Source organism: Sabethes cyaneus, chromosome 2 (genome assembly GCF_943734655.1).
Source record: "Sabethes cyaneus chromosome 2, idSabCyanKW18_F2, whole genome shotgun sequence".
In the NCBI taxonomy this organism is placed as follows: domain Eukaryota; kingdom Metazoa; phylum Arthropoda; class Insecta; order Diptera; family Culicidae; genus Sabethes; species Sabethes cyaneus.
Genome location: NC_071354.1, coordinates 105,106,709 through 105,134,143, shown reverse-complemented (window position 1 = coordinate 105,134,143; position 27,435 = coordinate 105,106,709). Strand labels below are relative to the sequence as shown.

The window sequence follows — 27,435 nt, the reverse complement described above, 5'->3', positions numbered from 1 at the left end:
TCTATTACTGCAGAAATTGAAACTTTTTAATAAATTTCTAGTAATTTAAGCTCCAAAAGTGGTTTTGTGAATCGCATGCTATTTATATTATGAAATGTTAAAGTTTAGTATAAGAGAACGCCTACTAATTTACTGTAAAACTTATTGCTGACTCGTTACATTATCATATTTTGTGCTATCGGAACACCACGACATTATCAACAATTACTAATCAAAAAATATTTTAACTTGCAAGTTTAAAAGATAGGCGAAACATCGCAGCGAACATTTAAATATAGAAACCCTCTGTGTTGCAGCAGCTTGCCACAAAATTGCACTTTTTCATTAACGAATTAGGCTGGCATTTATGCATTAATGTGTTGATAATGTCGAAAAATAAAGTATCGAGCTCAAAACTCGAAAGTGATCAGATTGAAATAAAATCAAAGGTAATGGCAGAATAGTGGAATATTCTTAAGCCCGCTCATTAATGTATTTCTTGGTTTGACGCAGTTCGATGCTGAGTTTAGACGGTGGTCCCTAAAAAGATCCGAACCTCATAATTTCGAGGAGTTTCAGTCTCTTATCGAGCGACTGCACAAACTGGACCGCTCGCAGTTGCTGGTATCCTACATCGACCCACGAGATAATGATCTGCTGCCCATTAATAACGACGACAATTTCGGGCGTGCTCTCACAACCGCCCGTCCGCTTTTACGTGTTATCATTCAGCGCAAAGGTAAAGAAAATAAATTATATAAAACTATCATATGGTTGGTGTTAAGTCAGACCAGACCAGACCAGACAGATAAAAAAATTAAATTAACGACAGCAAAGATGCTTTCTACTCTGACCAGATTACATAAATGTTGCAAATAGCCTGAGATATGAAATGATTGCTATTGATAAAAGTCAAACAATAAGGCTTTTGCTACTCACACATGCAAGACGTCTGTTAGGCACACATTACATTTTTTCCTATTTGATGCAGCAAAAACGCGTTGAATAAAATGATCATTTTTTCTGAAACTATTTATCCATTCAAAACAATTAATGATTAAATCAACCTACAAATGTACCCGCTATATATGTTTACATTTAGCAACTAATATTTCAGTGAATTAGCATTAAATCGGTGACCCAAAAATACGGCTTTCGGATGCAGCATGCCGCATCATAGACCAAGTTCGAAATAACTGAATGTAGCATTGATTTTAGTATAATTTATTGTTTTCGCTGTAATCGCTGGCTATCGATATTTGTTCAGTTTTATCCCACTAACATAGTTAATAGTTACTTTTTTGATCATTTCTATCGCGTTTTAGCTTGTTTGTTGAAAATAGATTTGTTATTTAGTAAACAGATATATTACCTTGCTATACATATAACGAAAATAGTAATTTCTGTGCCTTCCAGTTGGCTTCGAGGTATGACGCTGGTCTAATAAGCCAGTCATCGTAGATTCGAATCTCGGCTGGGAGAGGCTGTTAGAGTCAATAGGATCGTTGCAACTGGCCCTGCAATCGTCCTGTACTCTAACAGCTGGCTGCGAAGTCTGTCGTATGAAAACAGAAGGTCAAGTTTCGATAACGGAATGTAGAACGGAAGCACCTAGTAGGTTTTTAGTAATTTCTGTTTTAAATGAAGAAATTAAATTATTTAAAAAATCTCGCCTTCCCAGCCCGTATAGTTTATATGGAGCTGTCACTTTTGCCTGGCCAACAGTTCTCCAATACATATGCACTCTGCAAACACCCCAGAGAGCAATAAACTTTGAATTCGTTCTTCTCGAAATCAGAATTTATCACTTGGTACGGTCTGACTTCACCGACCATATTGTAACTGAACCTTTATCATCCCAGCTTGCTCGAATTATGACCAAACTGCTGTCATAAATGAACTAGATTTAAGCATTGGGTCAATCGTTGATTCGTTGATTTCGTTGATTTAAAATTGTAATTATTATTAATTTAGGTTTTCAAACAAATTCGCTACATATCAACGATCAATCCTTAATCGTTTTGTTGACATTCTATGATATATAGAGGACCCTCTGGTGCCCACCGCTGTCTTTTGGCGGCCTTCGATAGACATTAAATATCTTTTCCCGGCAATTTCTTTTTCCTATGACCTGCCGTTAAAATGTTCCTGGTTTGAATTGCATAAGCTTCCGATATGCGCGAAAAAATTTATAAAGCTTTAAACTTGCAAAAGCCACGAAAACGGCAAAATTAATTATTTTATGTTTCTATTAGCGATACAACTTTAATGAAATCCTGAACTAACGGGAAAAAAATATTAATGGGTAGTGATTTTGTTAATCTTCCAAGTGTGCATAAGTTTTGCCTTTATTTGTTCAGTTGCCTTAAAACATAGACCGCCTAAAGGTGGTCGTGGGCAGGTGGGTACGAAAAATACTCTACGCAAACAGATGCCGCGTATGAAAAGTCACGGTTTTCGAGCTTCATGTGCAATTTTCTCAAAAACTAAACAACGAATTGAAACGAACTTTTTTTTTATATTTTCTTGGTAGTAAATATTAGGAAATGAATTTTATAGATTTTGAGATTTGTGCACAAACCACAAGCTGAGATAAAAAAAGAAGGAAAATGTTTCCGTTTCCGTTTGTAGCACAATGTGGGGCAGTTAGAGCCAAGTTTGTCCAAGGCTGAGAGAAGGTGGTTGTGATAATGATGAAAGAGTCCATGCGGACAACACTGGCGCCATAATGAGTTGAATTAATGAGGAGGAACAAGAAATGACAGAACCTGACTCTTCCAGACCCGCTATAATTGTGTGCTATGTGGTATATTAAATTAGATGACTAGTACTTATCTGGTTTTCTCCTTCCTTTGTTTGTATGGTCGTCTTGTTCGTCTATCATCTTACTTTGAACCTCTTCACGGCTCCACGCCGTCCTCTCCATCGTTGTCACCAGTGCAGTCATCTATGACTGATCTCTTGCCGCCCCTCGCGAGTCGCGACAACATTATTGTTGCCCTGAGGAGAATCGATAGAGATCAGGCAGAAAAAGAAAAGAAAAGATAAGAAAAGGGCAAATTTTAGTCAGCTTGTCAATTGCAGTTTTCGGGTTAGTTAGTATCACTGGTTCTATATCTACCCATGCCCTGTTCTATTACCAACTAAGTACTCCCTAAGGTGACTACCTGTCTCTCCATTTACCTATTCTTTGATATCCCTGGTTCTGAGATTTTGTGTTTATCTATGTCCTATTCTGTTGCCAAATAACTACTCCCTGTGGTGACTACCCATCTCTCCATTTACCTATCCAATACGGCCAGCTGTTGTGTTTTTATTGTATACCCGTGCTTTTTGTTCCTTAAAAACCAGAGCCGTTCCCCTGCATGCCATTATTGCGGCTAGTAAGGACTGTATCGAAAAGTAATTAGCAACTTTGAAAATGATTTTACTCAAAAATGGGTGAAGTAATTTTAAATATCTTCAAGTTTCAAGAGTTGTGCAATCGGTTTGTTTCGATTATTTTTTTACTTTTCGCTATGCCTCGGATTGATCTTGAAATCAGAAAAAAAAATTCTGCGCACTTGGTGCACTGAAAACGGTGTTTTTATCAACCAAATCGCAAAACGGTTTAAAGTGCACCACACAAGCGTAAAAATATCATCGATAAATAAAGAAGAGTTATCCGTGAAGGATCTGCCTTGGTCCCGAAGAAAACCTGGCTCCTGAAGTAATAACTCATATTAAACGACACCGATTGGTAACAACGTCTTATTTGGCTAAAATACTTAAAAGAAGCATTGCGATAATTCAGTGAATCAAGGTCAGGAACTCCGTAAAGACATATAAGAATCATAAGGTATCTAAGAAATCCGGAAAGTAACAATCTCGAGCCTAAATAAGGTCACGGTAATTATAAACGGATAATAGACAACGGCAACAAGTACATTTATATGGACGACGAAACTTACGTCAAATAGGATTCAAAAGGGCTTCCAGGGCCGAAATTCTACACGAAATCGGCGGACGAGGTGGTGGACGATACCGACAGTACGATTACGCTGGAAAAGTTTGGACAGAAGGTTTTAGTATGGCATGCTTTTTGTACTTGTGGTCTGCGATGCGTATTTTCTTCACAAAGTGTGCAATAAATGCTCAAATTTACAAAGATGAATAATTGTAAAAAATATTGTGGAAAAATTTAACAGCAGCATCCAGGAAATGCACAAAAGCTAGTGTGCAGAATTTGCTGGGAGGAGTTTCATCAAAAGTGCGCTCATTCTTTAGAATCTAATATTTTGACTAATGTAAGCCATGTTATTGTTTCAAGTCGTACAGATCTTCAATAAACCGAAAACAAAAATTGAAATAATAATCATATTTCATTTTTATTCACGAATAGATGTTACTAAAGACTTTTCAATACAGTCCTTAGCTCGAGTTTTCGTTTTGTTGATACACGGATTTATTTATTATACTAGCTGACCCGACAAACTTCGTATTGCCACAAATTAACCTGTGTTGTACATAAATCATGAATCTCGGATGATCTTTGTCACTTCTCGAGTTTTGCAAGCCCCTCAGTGGGCGGGGCTTCCGACGGCGGGTCACCGGCAACACTCGCGACCGGCTCGTCCTGAATGATCTAGTGTTACTATAGATAGTTTTTGTGGTCTTGTTATTGATTAATGTTTTATGGAAGAGTCTCGAATTTCTCGAGTTGGATTAGTTTTTGAGTTTCGCAAAAATTTCTGCTTTATTGGTATGAGAGTCCATATCCCCCTACCACAGGGGTGAGAGGTCTCTAACTATCATAAAATAAATTCAAGACTCAAAAATCTCCTACATGCTAAATTTGGTTCCATTTGCTTGATTAGTACTCAAATTATAAGGAAATTTGTATTTCATTTGTATGGGAGCCCACCCTCTTAAAAGGGAATGGGGTCGTAATACACCACAGAAAAATTCTGCCATCTAAAACTCTCACATGCCAAATTTGGTTCTATTTGCTTGATTAGTTCTAAAGTTATGAGCAAATTTGTATTTCGTTTGAATGGGAGCCCCCCCCCCCCTCATAAAAAGGTAAGAAGTCCTAATTCATCATGGGAAAAATGGTTGCCTCCAAAAACACCCACATGCCAAATATGGTTCCATTTGCTTGATTAGTTCTCGAATTATGAGGAAATTTGTATTTCATTTGTGTAGAAGCCCCCCCTCTTGAAGTGTGGAAGGATCCTAATTCACCGTAGAAAATATTTTTGCCTCCAAAAACCTCCACATCCCGAATTTGGTTCTATTTGCTTGATTAGTTCTCGAGTTATGGGGAAATTTGTATTTCATTTGTATTGGAGCCCCCCCTCCTAATGTGGGAAGAGGTCCTAATTCATCACAGAAAAAATTCTTGCCTCCAAAAACACCTACACGCCAAATTTGGTTCCATTTGCTGGATTAGTTCTCGAGTCATGAGGAAATTTGTATTTCGTTTGTATAGGACCCCCCCTCCTAAAGTGGGGAGGGGTCCCAATTCATCATTGAAAAAAAAATTGTCTCCAAAAACACACACATGCCAAATTTGGTTCAATTCGCTTGATTAGTTCTCGAGTTATGAGGAAATTTGTGTTTCATTTGTACAGGAGCCCCTCCTCTTAAAGTGGGGAGGGGTCCTAATTCATCATAGAAAATTTTTTTGCTCTCGAAAACCTTCACATGCCAAATTTGGTTGCATTTGCTTGATTAGTTCTCGAGTTATGAGGAAATTTGTATGGAAGTCCCCCCTCTTAAAGGGGAGAGGAGTTATAATTCCTCTTATAAAGAGGGGAGGGGTCTCAGTTCACCATAGAATAAATTCTTGTCACCAAAAAAAACACCCACATGCCAAATGTTGTTCTATTTGCTTGATTAGTTCTCGAGTTAGGAGGAAATTTGTATTTCATTTGTACAGGAGCCCCCCCTCTTAGAGTGGGGAGGGGTCCTAATTCACCGTAGAAAATTTTCTTGCCCTCGAAAACCTTCACATGCCAAAGTTGGTTCCATTTGCTTGATTAGTTCTCGAGTTATGAGGAAATTTGTATGGAAGCCCCCCCTCTTAAAGGGGAGAGGAGTTACAATTCCCCTTATAAAGAGGGAGGGGTCTCAATTGACCATAGAATAAATTCTTGTCACCAAAAACACCCACATGCCAAATTTGGTTCTATTTGCTTGATTAGTTCTCGAGTTATGAGGAAATTTGTATTTCGTTTGTATAGGAGCCCCCCCTCCTAAAGTGGGGAGAGGTTCTTATTCATCATAGAAAACATTCTTGCCTCCAAAAACACCTACATGCCAAATTTGGTTCCATTTGCTGGATTAGCTCTCGAGTTATAAGGAAATTTGTATTTCGTTTGTATAGGAGCCCCCCCCCTCTTAAAGTGGGGAGGGGTCCCAATTCATCATAGAAAAAAATTTTGTCTTCAAAAACACACACATGCCAAATTTGGTTCCATTTGCTTGATTAGTTCTCGAGTTATGAGGAAATTGGTATTTCATTTGTACAGGAGCCCCCCCTCTTAAAGTGAGGAGGGGTCCTAATTCAACATAGAAAATTTTCTTGCCCTCGAAAACCTTCACATGCCAAATTTGGTTCCATTTGCTGGATTAGTTCTCGAGTTCTGAGGAAATTTGTATGGAAACCCCCCCTCTTAAAGGGGAGAGGAGTTATTATTCCCCTTATAAAGAGGGGAGGGGTCTCAAATTACCCTAGAATAAATTCTTGTCACCGAAAACACCCACATGCCAAATTTGGTTTCATTTGCTTGATTAGTTCTCGAGTTATGCAGAAATTTGTGTTTCATTTGTATGGGAGCCCCCCCTCTTAGTGGGGGGAGGGGTCTCTAACCATCACTAAAACCTTTCCTGGCCCCAAAAACCTCTACATGCAAATTTTCACGCCGATTGGTTCAGTAGTTTTTGATTCTATAAGGAACACAGGACTGACAGACAGACAGACAGAAATCCTTCTTTATAGGTATAGACTACGAAGAATATGGAACAAATGCGGTATAGCGGCGGCGCGGTGCTTGTTCGGGTTATTCCTCCCGGTGACGGTAATTGCCTTTAACACCGCCCAGTTAGCATCGAGGTACGATGCTGGTCCAACAAGTCAGTCGTCGTATGTTCGAATCTCGGCTAGGCAGTGCTTGCTAGATAGAGTTAGTAGGATAGTTGCACTGGCCCTGTAATTTTCCTGTACTCTAACAGCCTGCTGCGAAGTCTGTCGATAAAGAAGGGTAATATCTAAAGACGGTATAAACCCAAGGCTTTGCTTTTTTGGTAATTGCCTTTTTGCAGCAATCGTGCAGCAATGGGAAGTGGTTAAGCGCTTATATCATACTCAAGCGCAACCGGAATGATCTACATGATATGGAGCGTGGTAGGTTAGTGAAGTTGATAGCCCTCTGTGAAGATGGTTTTAAAGCAATAAGACGTATAGAATACTCATCCGATTCAACAGATGCAAGGAATAGTGATGCGTCTTCTTCGCAATCCAACGCTTATACTCATCATGTGGGTGATGGAGAAGGGCATGAACCTGAAGCATTCTGGTGGACAGGGAGTCTCGGATCCAGTGGATGCTGAGTCTCTTGATGTACCATTGCTTTTAAAAGGGAGGACTGTCAATAACAAGATTAGAATTGTACGGCCAAAATACTACGGGCACATTTTAAGAAATGGGAGAGATGGTATTCTGAGAATCGCCCTTCGCTATCGCCTGAATGAACCTAAAAAACTTGGGCGACCTGCCTTTACCTGGCGAACCACGCTCCGTCAAGATATAGAACGATCGGGAATACCAGTTGGCGTTTGGCAGGAGTGGGCAATAGATCACAAAAATGCACAGATGGCTTTTGACAGATGGAGACAGATGGAGGCCGTAAAGCTCTTTGATAAGTTTGTTGAGTTCGATCACTACGACAACAGCGAAGCGAAGAGGAAGAGGAGTATTCTGACGTAAAACTGTTACCGTCCGACTTTGAGGGTTTTTCTGACAGCAGCACGTCAGTATTAGAAGGGTTTTTGGGAGATGAGTAGCACCCCTCGGTTATTTGTGTTATATAGTTTCTATTGATATATAATGTACATTTTGTATTTAAAAAAAAATACTATTATTACACGCATGTCAACCGAAATATACTTATAAATGCACTTGTGTGTATATTTTTATCTCTGTGCGGCTCTTAATCGTATGACAGCCACAATTTTTATAGCATTTCCATAAAAAAGTCTCGATCACGCAAGTAGGGCCCATATATTACTTTTGAGCATTCATTCTGGCTGACGATAATTTTCGCCTAGCCTCAAGGAGACATCGAGGCTTCCCTATAATATGTTTAATTTGATCAAGTTTTTGCATACTTCATAATATGCTCGATGCCATCCTCTTAATTAATTACGGGCTAAGCAGTGTACTAAGCTCCGCAGGTTTCGATAGTCAGCATGCAGAACAACTGCATCTATTCATGAATGAAAAATGAAACTCATGAATTGCTGTAAAAGTAAAATTGTGAAAGGTGGGTAGGATTTGGTTTCTCTTTCCAGTAAAACCACTGGGACTACTTGTGAGAGACTCAAGAAGTACCAGCACTCCGCCAGGAAACTTACTAAAGCTCTCCCGGTGGCTTCAAGTTGACCAGACCTGATTTTAGAATCTGGTCTGCTCAATTCCGCTCAATTTATGACACATACTACCCATAAAGCTAAAACATGCAATACTACAAGCTAGACATATAACTACATTGGGCTTAGGGTTGTGAGTACCGACAGGATTTTTGAGAACCGGTATTTCGGTACTGGAAGGATTAGTACCGGTAATACCGGTACTGGTACCGGTACCCAAAGCTTTAAAAAGAAAATCCTTGTTCTTTGAAAAATCTACTAATACTTTTATTTGTGGTCCAATTCTTAAGTCACTTCACCTCACCTTGCAGTTACCATTTCATTTGTACTGTCACTTAGCTAACAGGAGTCACCCAAGTACTTTCAAAATCGCTAATTGTGTTCTCATCTAAGATCTATGAGAATAGGGCCCTTGTAAAAATGATTCCGAACGACACCTGGCGAAAGTCGGGAGGCTACGATGGGTCGGCAATGTTGCAAGGATGACGGATGACTGTGCACCGAAATCTGTTCTTTTCAAAAACCCCACCGATACCATGAATAGAGGGGCCCAACGACCAGGTTGAAGCCGACTTCGAGAAGCTCAATGAATTGGTGACAAGTAGCCTAGGACCAAGTACAGTGGAGACAAGTTTTTGATACAACACGCCCCCGGTTGTATGGTGCTAGAGGAGAAGCTTGCAAAATTCAACTGAATGATGCACAGAATATTCAATGTACTGTTCACCATGCGAAAACGAATCTGCCAGACGCTGAAAATGCTTTCTCAGAATGTATCGCTGAAGGACAGGCTGTAATCAGGGTACCGAAAAGCATACTTGCTCTTCAATCCTTGAGTTACATCGAAGCGAATTCATTCCGCAGAGTATTTTGGTGTACAGGTCTAATCGAGCTCCTTAAAGCTTGAACTGCTATAGGCGTCGGAAGTCCGTACCAATTTTTCCTTCATGATCAGCTAGTCATATTCATTCCAATAACTAGCGCTCAACAATTTCCTCAATCTCGTTACTGATGTTAAATTGTTGTAGTAACTCATCCGCTAGCTTTATCAAAATATAGCGCGTAGTTTTATAAATTATTTTAAAATTGTTATCTTCGATTTTAAGGCCGAATGTTAGAAAACATGCATAAATGATCAGTACCGAAAGTACCGGTTTTCTCTTGTGCCAGTACCGGTATTTCGGTACTGGAAAATCAGCCGGTAGTACCGGTATTCCCAGTTCCGGTACTCCCGGTATACCAACCCTAATTGGGCTACTAAGTTAGATTACATTCTACACATAAAACTAATAAGCGGCTGTTGAAGACTGGACAAACAACCTACCCATGGGAGGGATTCTATAGCAAGTGCAAATTAAAAACTTAATAAATCGTAAGCAAAAGGCCCACACATTGTCAAAAAAACACGAAAGTCCAGATAATTTGGAAAGTTATTTGAATATCAACTTAAGCTGGCCATAAATATTGCAATTAGGGAGTACAATCTTAAGACGGAATATGAAATCAAAGCTCGTCAGTAAGAATTATCTATGTACTCCATGCTGCGCCAAGTCAGAGAAAGAGATCCGGCATCTGAGAACAATAATCGTGCCGATTAACCGAATCCTGGTTCTCGATGCCAGATGAACAATCGGAAAGCAGTGGATAGCTCAGAACAGTGTTAAATACAAAAATATAATGAGACTGCAACGTATAGATGATGCAACCGCCGTGCAGTTCTCCAATCGAAACGCTGTTGGGGACACATACTCTACCTTGTACTTACATACCTGCTATCCCCGCTACCAACCTCAGTTTGCCGGTCCCACCTTGTATTTGGCATCTGTTCTGATCAAACTTTCTTTCTTACTTTCTTGGGCCACTCTTCTTTCTTCTAGTTCTTGTTTCTAGATTCTTCGTCGTCAGCGTCTTCTATCCTCTCGATGACCTGAAATACCTTCGTTGCCTCTCACACACATTAATGCATTGTGGAAGACGAGGTAAAAGAGAAAATAAGAAGAAATGGGATTTTCAATCAGTTTTGGTTGGTATATTATTCAAAATAAAAAAGATGATCTGGTCGGCGTGCGAGACAGTGTTCTTCAAATCTAGATCCCAAGAATCACTAAAGTCTTGACTTGAGTGGATGTAGAATCTTAAAACTCTGCCCACATAAGAGACTAAATAAGAGGCAGAAACAGAGACAGAGCACCAACTTGCACAAATGTGTGTACAAATGTGTGAGCCATACAACACAGAAAATAGCAGCTAAGGCTTGTTCGCGACAAAATTTGGACACCCCTAAACACACACAGCTTCGAAAATACATTAACAATGAGTGAAATATTTTGCAGAGTGGTAGACGTATGTCTGTTCTTTCTGAAAATATAACACTTGTTTAAATTAAAGGCGCTCAGCGTAAAATGGCGTCGAAAGAAGAAAGCGAAAGCTCAGCGAAAGAAGGCGTCGGATGAAAATCCGGATCTCTCGTTAAGAAAACTTGGCAAAAAGCTTGAATTTCCTCCAAGCACTGTTCACAGTGTTTTAAAATCGTTCGATTACACGCTTGACAACAGCTAGGAAGAAGGGAAGTAAGTGAAACAAAAACAGATCTGAGAAACCACTACAAGGCAAGGATGCGAAGGTAAAACAAATATATCGGAGGAGACCAGATCTTTCTGTACGTACCATTGCTCATAAAATAAAAATATCGCCAACATTCGTGCACACCTCTAAGCCACGACAAAGCGTGAAGTCTTTCAAGGTGAGGACTGTGCCAAACCGTAATGATAAGCAAAATACGACGGCCAAAACACACGCCCGTAAGCTTTATCGCGAATAATTAACGAAGTTTTCATGCGTTATAATGGACGATGAATGTATGTATTCATGTATGTATGTGGGTCATTCCACGGGAAATTTACATTTACGCTTCTCATTAACCCACGCGCTGAGACATAAGAACTTATAACTTCCAGAGTTTTCATTTCTCCATTTCCAAATTTTGCATACTTCTTCGAGAAAGATGAACAAATATTTTAAAATTAAAAAAATCGAGAAAAAAAAGTTCCAGCTTTGAAAAAATTACCATTGTTTTTAAAAATGCACTATTTAACTATTGAAAAACAATCGAGAGGAGGTATGGTATACCAATTTTTAAAGCTTGTGGAATAGTGAACACATAGAAGAAGTAGAAGTAGAAAGTCATTTTTTGATATGTTATGTAACTATGTTTACAATCAGTATTAAAAAAATAGTGTTTTTTTCGGATTACAATACTTTAAAAAATCATATCTTGCGAATTCCAACAGTAACATCGAAATACAAAAATACGTGTCGATTTTTTTTAACAAAGAACGTAAAAAAAATATTCCGGAGAAAAAAAATTTGACTAAATTTCCCGTGGAATGACCCATGTATGTATATTTACACTGCCATGAAATGGAATGGCGTTGCAGAGCATTTTAGGACAAAAAAGAAAGTCAAGTTCCCCAAAAAATATTTAGTATGGCAGGCCATATGCAGCTGTGGTCAAGCAAGCAAAGATGTTTTGGAATGGTACGATGCTAATGGAGTCCATATTGTACCGAAGGAGGCGAATCCACCTAACTGTCCAGAGTTACGCCACATCGAGCGGTATTGGGCTTTGGTGAAGAGAAAGCTGTCCCAGCACAAACAACAAGCAATAACTATAGATAAATTTCGAAAACCTTAGACAAAGGCAGCTAAATTGATTGCCAACAAGTCTGCACTGACCCTCATGGCAAGGGTAAACTCCAAAGTTCGCCAATTTTTCATGCAGACCAAATAAGTAATGTTAATTTGTTTGATAATTATTAGCGATACACACATAAATGATATAAAATTGTTTCATGGATTGAACTTCTAGCAAATTTGTTTTATTGCAAAATTGAGGTGTCCAGATTTTGTCGCGAACAAGCCTTACTAAGCCAAATCTTTCAAGTTTATTTTCACCGGTTAATTTCTCTTTTTTGGGCAAAACTTCACTTTTATCTCACTCATTGCACTTAACTGAAATGTTCTAAAACAGTTTCAGCCACAATTATATTGAAATTACACTTTAACCCTTTATAAGGCAGTGGCAACTATATCGCCACCAACAAAAATTTTTTATTTTGCTTCTATAATTATATTTATGTCATTATAGCCGTGAAACAAATATTTTTCGTTGGTGGCAAAATAATTGCGACGGCCTTATAAAGGGTTAAAAGAAATAAAATGCCGCACCTCAGTATAGTGCACAAAAAACTCTGGAACTACAAAAAAAAACTAATAGAGTAAGGAGGGGTACAAGTGCGATGAGGGTAAAAGTGCGATTCAATGATTTATCAGTGCGGATTCCGAGTAAATTGACTACATTGGCATGGATGGGTGAGTACTTTGACAGCTTAAATCTATCATAAACATTTGTTGTTTGCGAAGCATAGTTGCTGAGTTATGGGTAAATGTTATTTTAGAACGGTTTTGATGTAATATTTCGTTGTACGGCAAATACGATACGATATATCAATAGGAGGATATTACTTGTTGACAAATTGTAGCAGCGTTTTACATCACTCAGATATCTCTCTTGAAATTGCGGTGAGAAGAATTTACAAAATATATTTCGCTTTTCCATAATTTAATCAAACCCCGCCAAGCGCCTAGTGGGGCAAAAGTTCGATTTACTGACGGGGTAAAAGTTCGATTCTTGGATCGAGAATCTAACTCATTTTACTAACGGGACGACGACACTATGCAAGTCCTTGCAACTTGTAAGGCACTGCGCGCGGTGCTGTTCGTTTGTCAGCGTTATAGCAGCGATTCTCAACGGAGTTGTTCGGGGAAAGGTTTCGTTTCTATCACAGAGCGAAAAAATTCCAATTTGTTTCAAACGAAATTTTTATAATCACCTAAAAATATTTTCGTTTTAAAACGAAATTCTATTTGAATCAAGAAAATAACAGTTTTAAATTAAAAGTAAAGTATTGTCAAATTGAGTTTTCGATATAACATTAAATACTTCATTTCAATCATACATATCAGTTTGAAACAAAATGAAATTTCTGTTTGTGCGTAAAACAACCATAAATGTGGTTGAAACTATATTTTTACCTTTGTTATAGAGTAAGGAGGGGTAAAAGTGCGATTTAATGATTTATCGGTGCAGATTCCAAGTAAATTGACTACATTGGCATTAATGAGTGACTACTTTGACAGCTTGAATCTAGCGTAAACTTTGGTTGCTTACGAAGCATAGTTGCTGAGTTATGTGCAAATGTTATTTTAGGGCAGTTTTGATGTAATTTTTGACGTAGGACTACGTATTTGTTTACAATCTGGGACTGGGTAGCACTTTGTGAAAACGAAAATAGAAGTGTAACGTTGGAATGAAAGATTTCAAATGCTAATTACTACTAAACTACTGAACGAAACAGAACAATTTATAAGTCGTTGGAAAGATAAAATGATCAGCAAATTAAAAAAGAGGGAGAGAGAGCAATTTTATGGACGGCGTAAGAGGGGGGGCTCCTATACAAATGAAACACAAATTTCCTCCTAATTCGAGAACTAATCAAGCAAATGGAACCAATTTACTTTATGATGGTTTGAGACCCCTCACTCCTATGGTAGGAGGATAAAGACTCTCATACAAATAGAACAGAAATTTTTGCGTATGTGCCATATTTTTTGCTATGTAACAAGCCGTAGGCTGTGAAAGTAAACTAGTAAAACCTTCTCGGAGCAAAAGACAGTGAATCGACGCCGTTAACTTACGTACCTGTTGCCATTCATGTCAAAAGAGAAGGACATTCGAATGGCACGTCATAATTGCGATGAACGTACTTTGGCTTTAATGTTATTTGTAACTAATGGTCCTTTTAAAGGTCACAAGCGAGTAAAAGTAAGATTTATGAAACATGTCAAGCTACGCATAATCATATTTAATGCAATAATCTGTGGGCTGGTCATTAATTACTATTTCAACCTTTATGATGCACACAAGTGATTTTTAAAAGAAATCTCTATGTCTCAATAGTTGCAGGCGTTGTACTTATGAACCCCCGCCCACGTATTTTCAAAGCCACCATTGCATTCAATGAAGACTTGAATCTGAATATTTCGCTCTCTTTTAAACATTTATTTAGCAAATGTTCGTTCATGCCAAATCGATCAAATTTGGTAATTGCAATTTGATGATTCATTTTATCAAATGCTGCAGATAAGTCTGTGTATATCGCGTCCACTTGATGACCATCCTCAATTTGGCGTGTTACAAACGAAGTGAAGGAAGTCAAGTTGGTTTTTGTAGATCGTTTAGGCATAAATCCGTGCTGATCCGACGAGATGTAGTGATTATATCTCTGGGCAAACTCCTGGAGAATAATCAACTCGAACAGTTTAGAAGTGGCACTGAATGCAGCTATACCCCGGTAGTTCGAGACTACTCGTTTACAACCTTTTTTAAAGACAGGAAAAACATATGACTGTTTCCTGCAGTTTGGAAAAATGTCTGTTGCCAAAGATAGGTTGAATACCGCTGCAAGCGGTGCCGCTAGCGTCTCCATACAGCGTTTCAGAATGATTGACGGGATACCGTCAAAGCCATATCCCGTGGAGAATTTTAGTCTTCTTTCAGCTGACGTAACTATGTCAATGGAAATAACAAACTGCGACAAAGGTACAGAAAGTCGAGGAACATTTTCGATGGCGACGGCTACATCCTGCAGTTCGAGATGTTCATTGGTAAAAACGTTATTGAAATAAGAACGGAACAAGTCGGCAATGTCAGCGGTGGAGTCGGCTTCGAACAGACCATTGGACATCGTAGAGGGTAATCCCGATCCTTTACGTTGCTCATTCACGTAGCGCTAAAAACTTTTTGGGTTTGCCTTGAGACGGCGTTGCAGATTGTTCTGATGGACGTTATACAGGTGATCATTGAGTTGTTTATAGGTAGTATTTATTTCTACGTATCTTATTCTCGTGGCATCAGTGCGATATTTGCTGTGTCGTCTAAGGGCTGCTCGTTTAATCGTTTTAAGGCGCTTGGGATCAGCGTTCGCCCAGGCTGGTTTAGGCGGCACGCGCTTAGACTTGACGGGCACGAACTGGTCGATAGCATATGTCAGTATGCTAGAAATGGTCGATGCAGCGAGACTAGCGTCGTGATCGCAGAGTTGTATGTAACATTTATCAAAGTAGTAACATTGCATACGTTCAATTTTCAAAAGATTGTGCATTTGAAAACAATTTAACAAAATCAAGACCACAAACTATTGCTTTCCTGCTACCTTACTGATATTAAAGATTGTTTTTATTATCCATAGTTTCCCACGTTGAAAGGATTTTACCAATTCAATCCTATTTTATCAACAGCACATCTTTCCACTACACTTCTAATGAAACGGCAAGCATGCGTATTCATACAGAGCCGTATTATAACCGAACACTATGGCTGTAGCACATTTTTCCAACACAATTATCAAGTTTGCCGAGGTTTAATCGTCTCGCAGTAAAGAATTTGCGATCTGTTGGGAAAACGAACTTGTGTCTTTTTTTCTGGCACACTTCCCTAACACAGACATCAAATTAGACTAGGTTTAATCGCGTTCGTAAGAAATCTGTTGGCACGAGGGGGCTTTGTTACTCTTTCTGACGTACCTCCCAAGCAAGGACATCAAAATTGTCTAGATTGAACCGCGGTGTTAAGAAATCTTGTTGTAATGAGGAAAATGTCACTTGTTTTGTCTTACTTGTTGACCAAACTCGTGACTTTAGTCATGACCTTGAAATGCGGTCAGGCATATATTAATATTTTTTTGAAACGATGATTCTACAATTGATGAAGGGACGGTAAGGGAGAAGGATTTTTTCCGGGAATGAAGGGGAAGGGTGGAAAGGAAGGGGGGGGGGGGGGGTAATAGGTAGCTATGCTTAACAAGTTGTCGTTGTGACTCCTATCTTTTGTCCAATGCTGGAAGGTGCATGGGTCAAACCAAGCTGTAATCAGAGATTATAACCGGATTTGAACCCACAACACCTGCCAGGGCGTGTCGCTCACTGGTACCCGTGTACCTTTGAACCACAGAGGCGCTGGACAAAAGAAGTCTGCACAACCCCCCTTATTATTAACCATAGCGACATGGGTTGGTCTATTTTTAGACACAAATTGTGCCTCTTCCTCCACCTATTGTAGAAACCACCGTCCGAGAAGTTTTAATCTAACGTGTTTTTACTTTCAGGACGACGACACTATGCAGGCCCTTACGACTTGCAAGGTACTGCGTGTGACGCTGTTCGTCCGAAAGCGTGTTAGTCCGCGTTTCTCAGCGCGGTTCTTCGGAGAAAGGCTCCGTTCCTATAACAATTGACCAAACTCATGACTTTAGTCATGACCTTGAAATGCGGTCAGGCATATATTAATATTTTTTTGAAACGATGATTCTACAATTGATCAAGGGACGGTAAGGGAGAAGGATTTTTTTCCGGGAATGAAGGGGAAGGGTGGAAAGGAAGGGGGGGGGGTAATAGGTAGCTATGCTTAACAAGTTGTCGTTGTGACTCCTATCTTTTGTCCAATGCTGGAAGGTGCATGGGTCAAACCAACCTGTAATCAGAGATTATAACCGGATTTGAACCCACAACACCTGCCAGGGCGTGTCGCTCACTGGTACCCGTGTACCTTTGAACCACTTTCCTACCTACCACCGATCGATTGGTGTAAGAATATTGAAAATCGATCGGAAAACCGTTGAGCTATTAGCGCTCAAAACCTTTCATTTTTCGTGACGCACGCATTTTTCGATTTTTTGGAATGACACCCTAACTCAAAACTTAGGTATCCATTAGGTGGAAGAGGGCACGAATGATGACCGTAGAATAGCAAAATAAGAAGTCAAGTACAAGCCGTTTATCAACACTTACGGCTCGTTTTAATGCAATTGACTAAATGTATTATATTGTTACGTTATATGCGCATATATTGCTGCCTTTAATGCTGTTTTACGTTACAACTGCTTCCGAAAAGACAAAATACAATTGTTTACAAAAGTTTAAAAAATTAAATTAAAAAACTTGTGCGAAATGACCTAATTAGCTAACGAATCTGTGTACTTATATATGTTTTCTCTTCCAGGTGACAGTATAGAGGAAATCACCGGGTATGGTACAATGAGACCACGAAATTTAATTAGTAGCATTCTTGGGCAAACACCGGTTAAATCAAAAAGCTTGGCCATTTCTAATCCTCATGATTTTCGTCAAGTAATTCAGAATGCATAATCTATCTAACTTATATAAATATGATATGCTTACATTTTTCAGGTTTCTGCCATTATTGATGTTGACATTGTCCCAGAGACATGCAGAAGAGTTCGCTTGTTAAAACATGGTAGTGACAAACCGCTCGGGTTTTACATTAGGTATGCGAATCCGACAAACAGACTTCGATTGTTAATTGTCAAATTATTTTCTCAGGGATGGTACCTCAGTTCGAGTTACCGCCAACGGTTTAGAAAAGCAACCTGGCATATTCATATCCCGTCTAGTACCTGGTGGTTTGGCGGAAAGTACTGGCCTTTTAGCTGTGAACGATGAGGTGCTAGAAGTAAATGGAATCGAAGTAAATGGTAAAACACTGGACCAAGTTACGGACATGATGGTTGCCAACAGTTCGAACTTAATAATTACGGTTAAACCTGCTAATCAAAGAACACTGGCCCCTCCTAGACGTGGTTCATTTTCGAGAAACAGTCAACTTTCTGGAGGTTCTCATCAGTCACACCACACTACTGGATCAGAAGAAAATGATCAAGACGACCAAGACGAAATTCGTGACCTTACCGGTGCAGCCACTTTGGATGAGAACACTCTTATCACGCAAAAAGATGGTGTGTTGCATCTTTAGATTAAGCAGTCATTCTGTTTATTTTGTGCATTGCCAAAAATGCTGCTTCGAAATATTCGTTAAAACTAAAATAGGTATACAATTCGATTATGTCTCCATAGGAAATGGCAACCACAGATCAATTGGGTCTTTTCAAATATGTTTTAAATTTATTGCAAATATCAGTATTTAACTAACCATTCCTACCCCTGTCACTTCACACATTTTCGTTAAATGTATGCTTCGTTGATTACTTGTAAAGTTAACTGTAAAAATCCGCATTAGCGGAAACAGTAAAATATTTTTCTACATTTTACTATATTGCAAGTACCAGTAAAACTTCTTAACTTAATAATATTTATGAAAAACTTCATGGACAGTGTGATCACAGAAAGCAGATATCCAGGCAATAGGCAAAACGTTCGTCAAATTTAGTTAGGAACAATAGATGGTGGCGCTAAAGGTTAAAAGCACCTAAAATGTTGAGGTAGTGTAGGGTAGCCAGTTCTTTTTACCTTGCGCAAGCGCTATTGCATACAAACTTGTATAGAAACTAGTCAGTATGCTAACCATTTAATCCTGAAAGGAATAATGTAGTTGGGAATCTATGTGCCGACGCTCGTTTTTTAAGTGATTTGAATTGGATTTTTTATACAGGAAAACCCCGAAATATTTATTCCTGAATGATGGATATTTGTTCTCTGTTGCGTGGCTATTACTCTTCCAGTAGTAATTAGCGTGCGACACATACGGCTTTGTAGTTCAATGTAGAATTCCAGTGGCGTTGGTGTTTCATGGAAATTTCTATAGCAAACATGGAAATTTGAAATTGGTTTTTGTTGGCGGTGAATTATGCTCCAGTGTTACATCTGTTAGTCTGTGCTAAGCAGCAAACAGACAAATAGGTCCGCGCAGACTTGAGCTATTAGTACTTACCATTTCTGCGCGTGCCCTTGGGGCCTTTAGTTTGCGGCGATTCGCTTTATAGAGCTTGCTAAGCCCAATGCAAAAGGCTGTAGAAACTTATCGTCTTTCATCGAAACGTATGTTTTTTACCGAAGTATAACTGGAGGAAAACAAAAACAAAGCACATTTTAATGTGCAAAATCTACCAACAGCAACAACAAATCGCGCGTCGATGTGTGCGTACGGTAATCGGTAAATGTCAGCAAGCTCAATAAGGGTTGCTAGTGTGTGACTGTATTGGTGGTTTGTGTGCATCACGAAACACACTAGCAACCCTTACGCGCTATTTAACTCTGTTCAGAATAACCAAAAACGTATGTCGCACGTCGATTACTTTTCAACTGCAACAGCAATATTATGCTTAATGTGTCAATAAGTACACTTAAAGATGTGCTTTTTATTGGCTTTTTATTTGGCTTTGACGGAAATAAATAAAAAAAATCGGACCTTGCGCGCACTTCACGGACTTTTATGGATTGTGAGAATCAAAGCTATTTTACTCGCTCCTTTTTGCACAAAAATTACAATTTGCTATTACGATACCGCAGTATAGTGAGTTGTTAATGAGTGTAAAAGACCGAAATATGTTGAAAATAATTTTCACGCATTCAGCTATGGGCAGTTCTGTGAGTGTAAAAGAAGGCGGGTGGTGTCATAGCGAATCTTGTCGGAAACTCTATCAATGCGAATAACATTCAATATAGAAAACTTAGGCGCAATTTACAAATTACCGTATGGTCGCCATCTACCGCTCATTTAAAAACGATTCAAGCTTAATTTGTCCATAGCAAATCTAAATTGAAATCCATCAAACCCCAATTCGCGTCATAAGATACAGAAAACAATTGTGTTTACAAGAAAAATTTACTTTGTTTCTAAATATTTAATAATAGTGATTTAAAAAAAAGTAATGCAATCTCATGACCCCTTTTACCGCTCACTTTAAATATGATGATCCATTCACCGCCCATATGGGTGCCATTTACCGCTCATATTTTTTGCGGTTGCTAAATAAATAAAACCCGCGTCTTGACCCTTGTTTTGGGTTTGGCATTTATAGCGGAATAGAACACTAATATAAATACTGTTGACTTATTTCATGTTATTTAGAAGAATAGTTTCTAAATAACCAAAGCAACAAGTTCGCTTGAGCTAATAATTAATTTAGTCATTTGCGCTCGGTCTTGATAAAAACGCGATCAAAATGGCACGTTTCGCTCCTCACTATAAAGATTGTTTATTTTGGAAATGAGCTTTTATGAATATAGTGCAAATTTATGTTTAATTCGTATAAATAAACATACAAAATTATTGTTTGCCAATAGTTTTTATAATAATGAACCATTTTAAAAAGATATAAGCATTTTTTGTTTGAAATGAGCGGTAAATGGAGCTGAGCGGTGAATGGCGACCTTGGTATATTAACCAAACGGGTTATAGACGTGTATCATCAGTTTTATCTGCTGGTGAGTGTATGTGTGCTAAACTATCATAGCACATCAGTGTTTGTTGCGTCGTTCACAAAGGATGTTACCCCCCCCCCCCCCCCTGCCCCACTTTTTTAAACATTAGGCGTTTTATCGTACATTGCACATTGATATTTATCACTCCTTACATCTTCATCTTCGGTTCATCTTCGGCTATTGAATAATAGCTGAATACAAGCCGACAATTGTATTTTTTTTATATTTTTGTGATTAACCGTCCGAAATCACGTCAACCCCCCCACCTCCACTTGAAAGCAACTACTTGAAAGAATGTATGCGTGTGATTTTGAACCATGTCTTTGGTAAATTGACAGTGTGCACAGTGTTGAGTTGCGTAATCTTCGTATAAGCACAATGGGGGCCCTATTCTCATACAACCTCACCTGAATTTCGAAGGTGAAAATGCAATTTGCGATTCTGAGAGTCACCTAGTTGACTCTGGTCAGCCATTGACCGTACAAATCAAATGCGTGGCTTTCTTCCCACATTCATCTCACCTATATTTTTAAGTGAGGTGACTGTAAGAATAAGGCCCTGCATCATTGAAGTTGGTTTTAGACTCACTGCAGTTTGATATTGGCGCTAGTTCAACCACAGAGAACAGACATCCAAGCAAAAGGTTCCCACCGAAGTGGGAACACTTGGATTAAACGTATTTAAAATTAGTTGGAAAACTATAGTGATGATGTCGCTAAAAACGCATGAAATTCTACAATAACTCACAACAGCTTGCTTTTGGTGTAATGTTTATAGTCCATATAAGTCCATAGATACTAGCCAAAGAGGCAAGCTATTTTCAGTGTGCAAATCATTTAGTCTAGAAAAGAATCCTTTACTTGAGAAACTATAGTGGGGGGTCGCTCGCTAGTATAAATATTAGGTGATTTTAATTTGAAATTTTATCCAAGAATTCCCGAAGAATTTGTTTATGAATGGATGTCTGTTCTCTGTGTTTCAACTATATATTGAATCGTCTATCACTGTACACAGCCGTTGTAATTTCAAAACCAGTTTTCTTTAATGATCTATTAATATGTTTGCGTACGCATTCCGGAAATTTGCAAATAATCTGTCGGATTGCAGGAAAAAATATTAAATTTCTGGAACGCGATCACAAACATACCACTTGTATTTGGGCAATTGCATCTCCACTGTATTAGTATTACCCTTGTGCTTACGTTATTAAAAAATGGTTTTATATTATATTAATCTTATACTTGACATTAACATTGTTAACCCAGCAAATATTTATGATGAGTTCGTTTATTGACCTGGTTGGCAAATCGACCTGTAAACTATAATGCTAAACGGTTGAAAACTGCGTCCCTATGCTTTGACCACACTTGGATCATGAGTCGTAAAAATCGGGATGAACCAAGTCAATAACCGAATTCGTTATTTAATTTAAACTAGCTGGTTGCTATAGTTGCGAGATAAACTTGAATTTTTCTATAACTAGTTTTTATTACCGTTCAATTGACCAGTTATAAATAGAAGTTTACGCTCAATTGGTATAATACGCATCAAAACTCAAATTTTTCGCATAGGTTATTTAGATACTAGTGCCTTCAATCTTCCGAAAAGTAGATGAGATCCATTTTGATCACAGCAATTCAAAGAAACTATTAAAAATGCCTTTATTTGACCTTGAAAAGTTGCAAAGCACCAAGTGTCCGTTCTGTAATTTATACAGTGCACCTTATACTAAGCAATATCTTAGAAGTCTAGCTGCTCAATAGAAAAAAAAGTAAATTTCAATCGGTCAGACAAATAATAACAGTGAAGTGGCAGTCAAGGCAATAAAACCCGAAGTGTCTGCAATAAAGCAGATGCCAAAATCTAGCTTTGTGTGTATCATGTTTCGAATATATGGAAAACCTCGATGAAAAATATTGGCCTTGTTATACATATACCAAATAAAGTTGTTTAAAGTGGTGCGTCATATCGAAAAACGACTGCAGAAAAATGTTTCATATAATTATTAAAACAGTATGTAAAATCATTAACTGTTGCAGTATCAATTAATTAAATGTAAGTTTTACTTATACATTGCATATACTCTTTACTTTAAAAGTATATATCAACTTGAAAACTGTCGTTAGGAAGATCATAAATTATTTAGTGTGGACAGAAACTGAATAAATATTCGATATTTTATAGCACAATTTTTTCGCATTTCGAATGTGTCTTATGTCCCAATAACAGAGCTCAGAACTACTACACAAGCACTGGCGCTGGCATTACTGGTTTCTTACAGGTTATATCAGAGTCTATTAACTAATCCATAAATTAATACCAGGGACAGACATACAATTGTACCAGCGTTGTACCTGTACAGATGTATGTCTGTCAACGTGTACAAGGATAGAATTAAAATTAAATTTAAAAAAACAGCGGTAACTCTATTGAAGACTCGCTGTACTCCTGTCATAGCACGGTTTTGTCCGCGTTGGTTCGTTAAAATGATGTTTCCAGCATTGCGTCATTCCGCAGTGCCCTGGAACGTACGTTCAGATTAATCGTTCCCAAAATAGCAGGACAATCGACTCTTCCCTGCAACATATCAGCAGCAAACAAGGCTCTTGCGACGTTTCTTCGCACCTGAAGTGCCTCCAAATGGATCTCGAAACGGATCTCGCCATGGCAGATGACGGAGCGCAAAACGTAAGAAGCGGCGTTGAATCGACTCAATCCTGGCCATTCCGTTTTGATAATACGGATGCCAGACAATGGAAACGTATTCGAGAGTCGACCGGGCAGTATAATGTCTTGAGACAATACATGTTGGTGAAGCCTTTAGCCACAGACATAATTTTGTTTGTGCTTTAGCGATGCGGAAGACGAATCTAAGAGTTCTGAATGCTTTGTCCACAATGAGGAAATGTGTCGTCTAAACGATAACTGACTGTCCGAGATAACGCTGAGATCTTTCACTTGGTCTACACGTTGGATTTCAGTACCATCGAGCTTGTAGTTGAAAATCACAGGTTGACGGATTCGGGCGAAAGAAATAATAAAGCATTTTTCAGGATTCACGAGCATGTAGTTCAGGTTACACCAATCCATACAAGTGTCAAGTAGAAGACGGATTGCATCGACCTTGAAGTGAATCCTCAGGTCACAATCAGTTTACGGCCTGCCAGATAGGAATTAAACCAACGCAGCACACTTGCTATCAATATAGATGACGTCCGTTTAAGCACGATCCGCTAAGCTTTCCGCAATATATGATGTGAGACACAGGAGAGTTGTAGTGGTTGATCTACCTGCGATGAATGCATGTTGATCATCATTTAGGTTATGTTTGCAGTGGGACAGCAGAGGAGTCATGATTACAAGCTCGAATAACTTCGAAGTGACACACAATGATGAAATTCCACGGTAGTTATTGATATCTTTCCGATCCCCTTTGTTATGAACAGGAAACATATGGGCAGTTTTCCATATGGTACCAGATACTACAGTTCTCGCTTCAGTGTGTGAATGTATGTATGAGGGTAGCCACCATCACCTCAAGGGTTACCCATTGTATGCAAGTAGAATTACTGCAGAATCGAATTTATCTACCCAGCAGCTTTCATGTCAATGCTATTCGTGAAGGACCAAAAGGGGTTGGGTGGATCTATCAACAATGTCGCTTACATGGTTCCACGGGAATATAAGAGGCTTCTTCCAACATAGACCTCCGGTTTCTGGATACATAATTTCGCAGTGCAAACTTGCGTGATGATTTGTGCGCTAGAAGAGTGCGTCAAAATCCTCTCCGACCTTATATGACTTGGGCTGGTTACCACATCCCTCATCCAGTCTTCGATTTATTCCATACCCTGATGGTATATGGCCCTCTGGTAGTGTAATAAAATATGTGTTATATTGAATATACAATATATGACGATTACTAAATACAGCAAAAACGATTTTACCATTTAGATGAAATAAATTATATATGGGCAAAAATAGAACAATCTCAACAGCAGTCCTTCGAATGGAATAGAGTTGTATTATATGAGTTTCCATCATGAGTGCTTTCATTATTAAATTAATTTTTTTTCTTTTGGTGTCCATGAGCATTATTTAAACCTTTTTCAGCCGGAGTTTTCACTGTACAGTAGTGTGCTTCATGAGCTTCAAACGAATCAAATAATTCAAATAACTTATATTAAGCTTCAGCTTCTTAATTTTACTTTAATTAGGTAGTAAACTTTTTCAACGATCAAACTATCTTTTTCTATCACTACACTTTTTAGTTTGTTTTGATTCTCTTCCATCTACCGAACTGCTTACTTACTTAGGTGGCTTGCCGTCCTAAGACAAAGCCTGTTGAACAAAATTTCTCCATGTAACTCGGTTGAGGGCTACCGCTCTCCAATTCCTCGGACACCGAGTACTCTCCGCCAGATCTCGCTCCACCTGGTCTAACCATCTTGCTCGCTGCGCTCCTGGTCGTCTTGTTCCTACCGGATTTGAGGCGAACACCATCTTTGCAGGGTAGTTGTTCGGCATTCTTGCAACATGCCCTGCCCATCGCATCCGTCCAGCTTTAGCCACCTTCTGGATACTGGGTTCGCCATAGAGCTGTGCGAGTTCATGGTTCATCCTCCGCCTCCATACTCCGTTCTCCTGTACGCCGCCGAAGATCGTTGTTAGCACTCGTCGTTCGAAAACTCCGAGCACTCGCAGGTCCTCCTCGAGCATTGTCCATGTTTCATGCCCGTAGAGAACAACCGGTCTAATAAGCGTCTTGTACAGGGTGCACTTTGTACGGGGACTTAGTCTGCTCGACCGCAATTGCTTGTGGAGCCCATAGTAAGCACGACTTCCGCTGATAATACGCCTCCGAATCTCACGGCTGGTATCATTGTCCGCCGTTACCAGTGAGCCAAGGTAGATAAATTCATCGACTACCTCAAACTCATCGCCGTCGATCAATATACTACTGCCCAAGCGGTGTCGTTCGGCCTCAGTTCCGCTGGCCAGCATGTACTTTGTTTTAGACGTATTTACCTTCTATCTACCGAACTGACTGACGATATCAAGCGGCACTGCAGCAACAGGTACGCTAACCGCTGCGATGCGCATTGTTGTGTTGGTGTGCTGCCCTGCGGTGTCAACTTACCCCTGCCCGTAACATCCGGTAGTTCCTCTGGAAGCTCCGAATTTACCGTACTTCGGTCACCGCTAAGTTGGCTACGGCTCACCGGTACACCTTGGTGATCATGCGCACCAACTAATCTCACACTCGTCCGTCTGGTCCCAGAAACAGCCCTTGTACAAAACCTCAACTCCAGCTTTTCCGGTTCCTGCTTTCGATAATGAAGACGTCCCCCTTCAACAGCTCGTGTTTCTGTCTATCGATTGGTTAGACAGCATCAACCTTTCGACGGCGGGGACTGATGTTAACAACATCTTCTCGTCCTCTCCGACAACTGAACTGAGGGATGAGGTTCATCCCTTTGGAGTCCTTCTTCACTCTAGCCATGTCGGTCGTCCACTTTATTGTTAGTTTTTCGTGGACTCCAACAATGCCCAAGCGATCCGCAACGCTCTTTTCCACCAGGGTTACCAACGCTCCTTCGTCTAGAAAGGCCAAGACAGTGACGGACTTTTCCCCACAATGTAGGCTAACCGGAATCATCCGGAACAGCGTATCGTCGTTTCTTCCGAATGTGCGCACTGGTTCCGATGGCACCATCGATTGGATGGAGAAGTTCATTATGTGGTTGTCTGCAACCACCTACGTGCTACGTTACATTTCAACTTGAACTTACAATGCGCCGATCCGTGTTCGTTCAGACATACGTGGCGCAACTTCCAACGATTGACGACTTTCATCCTGTCTGTGAACGACAGGTTTTTGAAGTTCTGGCAATACCGCAACTGATGATCTGTGCGCTGACACACTTTGCACGGTTTCATGTTTCTATTTTCTTCGTCATCTGGCTTGACCTTCGGATATGCTGTGGTTGGATACTCCTTCGGCTTGCTTTGGGCTTTTCCCGATCGACTATCGTTGTTGGTTTTTCCGGCGGACTCGAACTCTATGCTGACATTCGCTTCGCAGGCATCCGACACTATTTCGGAGAGAAAATTGGTGAACGTACTAAGGATTACTTTCTTCTTCCCTCGTTTGAAGCGCATCCGGTCACGCTTGTCGTTATGCGGGAGCTTTTCAACCAGCTTTTGAATGAGTAGCGGATTGATCAAATGCTGTCTCAGATCCGCCGCCTCCAAATGTTCGCACAGCTGCTCGACGGCTATACCGAAGGGAATGAATGTGGCCAACTTTCCGGCCTTCGGTGGCTCCAGTTTGTGTACTTTCTCCAGTTGGTTCTGCAGGAGTTGTTCCGGACGACCAAGCCGAAGCCTTGCGATTACATTCGGAAATGATTTCGGTAGATGCAGCTATCCTCGAACCATCTCAAGAGCTTGACCTTTTAGGCATTCTTGTAGTCGCACAAGGTTTTCGATATCCGAGTACCCACAGCCTTCGTTGGACGCTTGGTA

At 39.5% G+C, this 27,435-nt stretch overlaps 1 protein-coding gene across 1 annotated transcript; it reads left to right on the top strand.

Moving 5' to 3' along the window:
* Nucleotides 1–23,057, top strand: LOC128733861 (partitioning defective 6 homolog beta). Its single transcript, XM_053827699.1, has 5 exons — nucleotides 1–428; nucleotides 493–718; nucleotides 17,729–17,856; nucleotides 17,917–18,014; nucleotides 18,070–23,057. Exons 1-5 carry the CDS (start codon nucleotides 366–368, stop codon nucleotides 18,497–18,499), a joined length of 945 nt encoding a protein of 314 aa, XP_053683674.1. The 5' UTR covers nucleotides 1–365; the 3' UTR covers nucleotides 18,500–23,057.
* The last annotated feature ends 4,378 nt before the right edge of the window (nucleotides 23,058–27,435 follow it).

Coding starts and splice junctions, on each gene's coding strand:
- LOC128733861 (XM_053827699.1), top strand. CDS start 366: ATGTCGAAAAATAAAGTATCGAGCTCAAAACTCGAAAGTGATCAGATT. Junction 719..17,728: donor TGTTATCATTCAGCGCAAAG/GTAAAGAAAATA, acceptor TTTCTCTTCCAG/GTGACAGTATAGAGGAAATC. Junction 18,015..18,069: donor CCGCTCGGGTTTTACATTAG/GTATGCGAATCC, acceptor TTATTTTCTCAG/GGATGGTACCTCAGTTCGAG.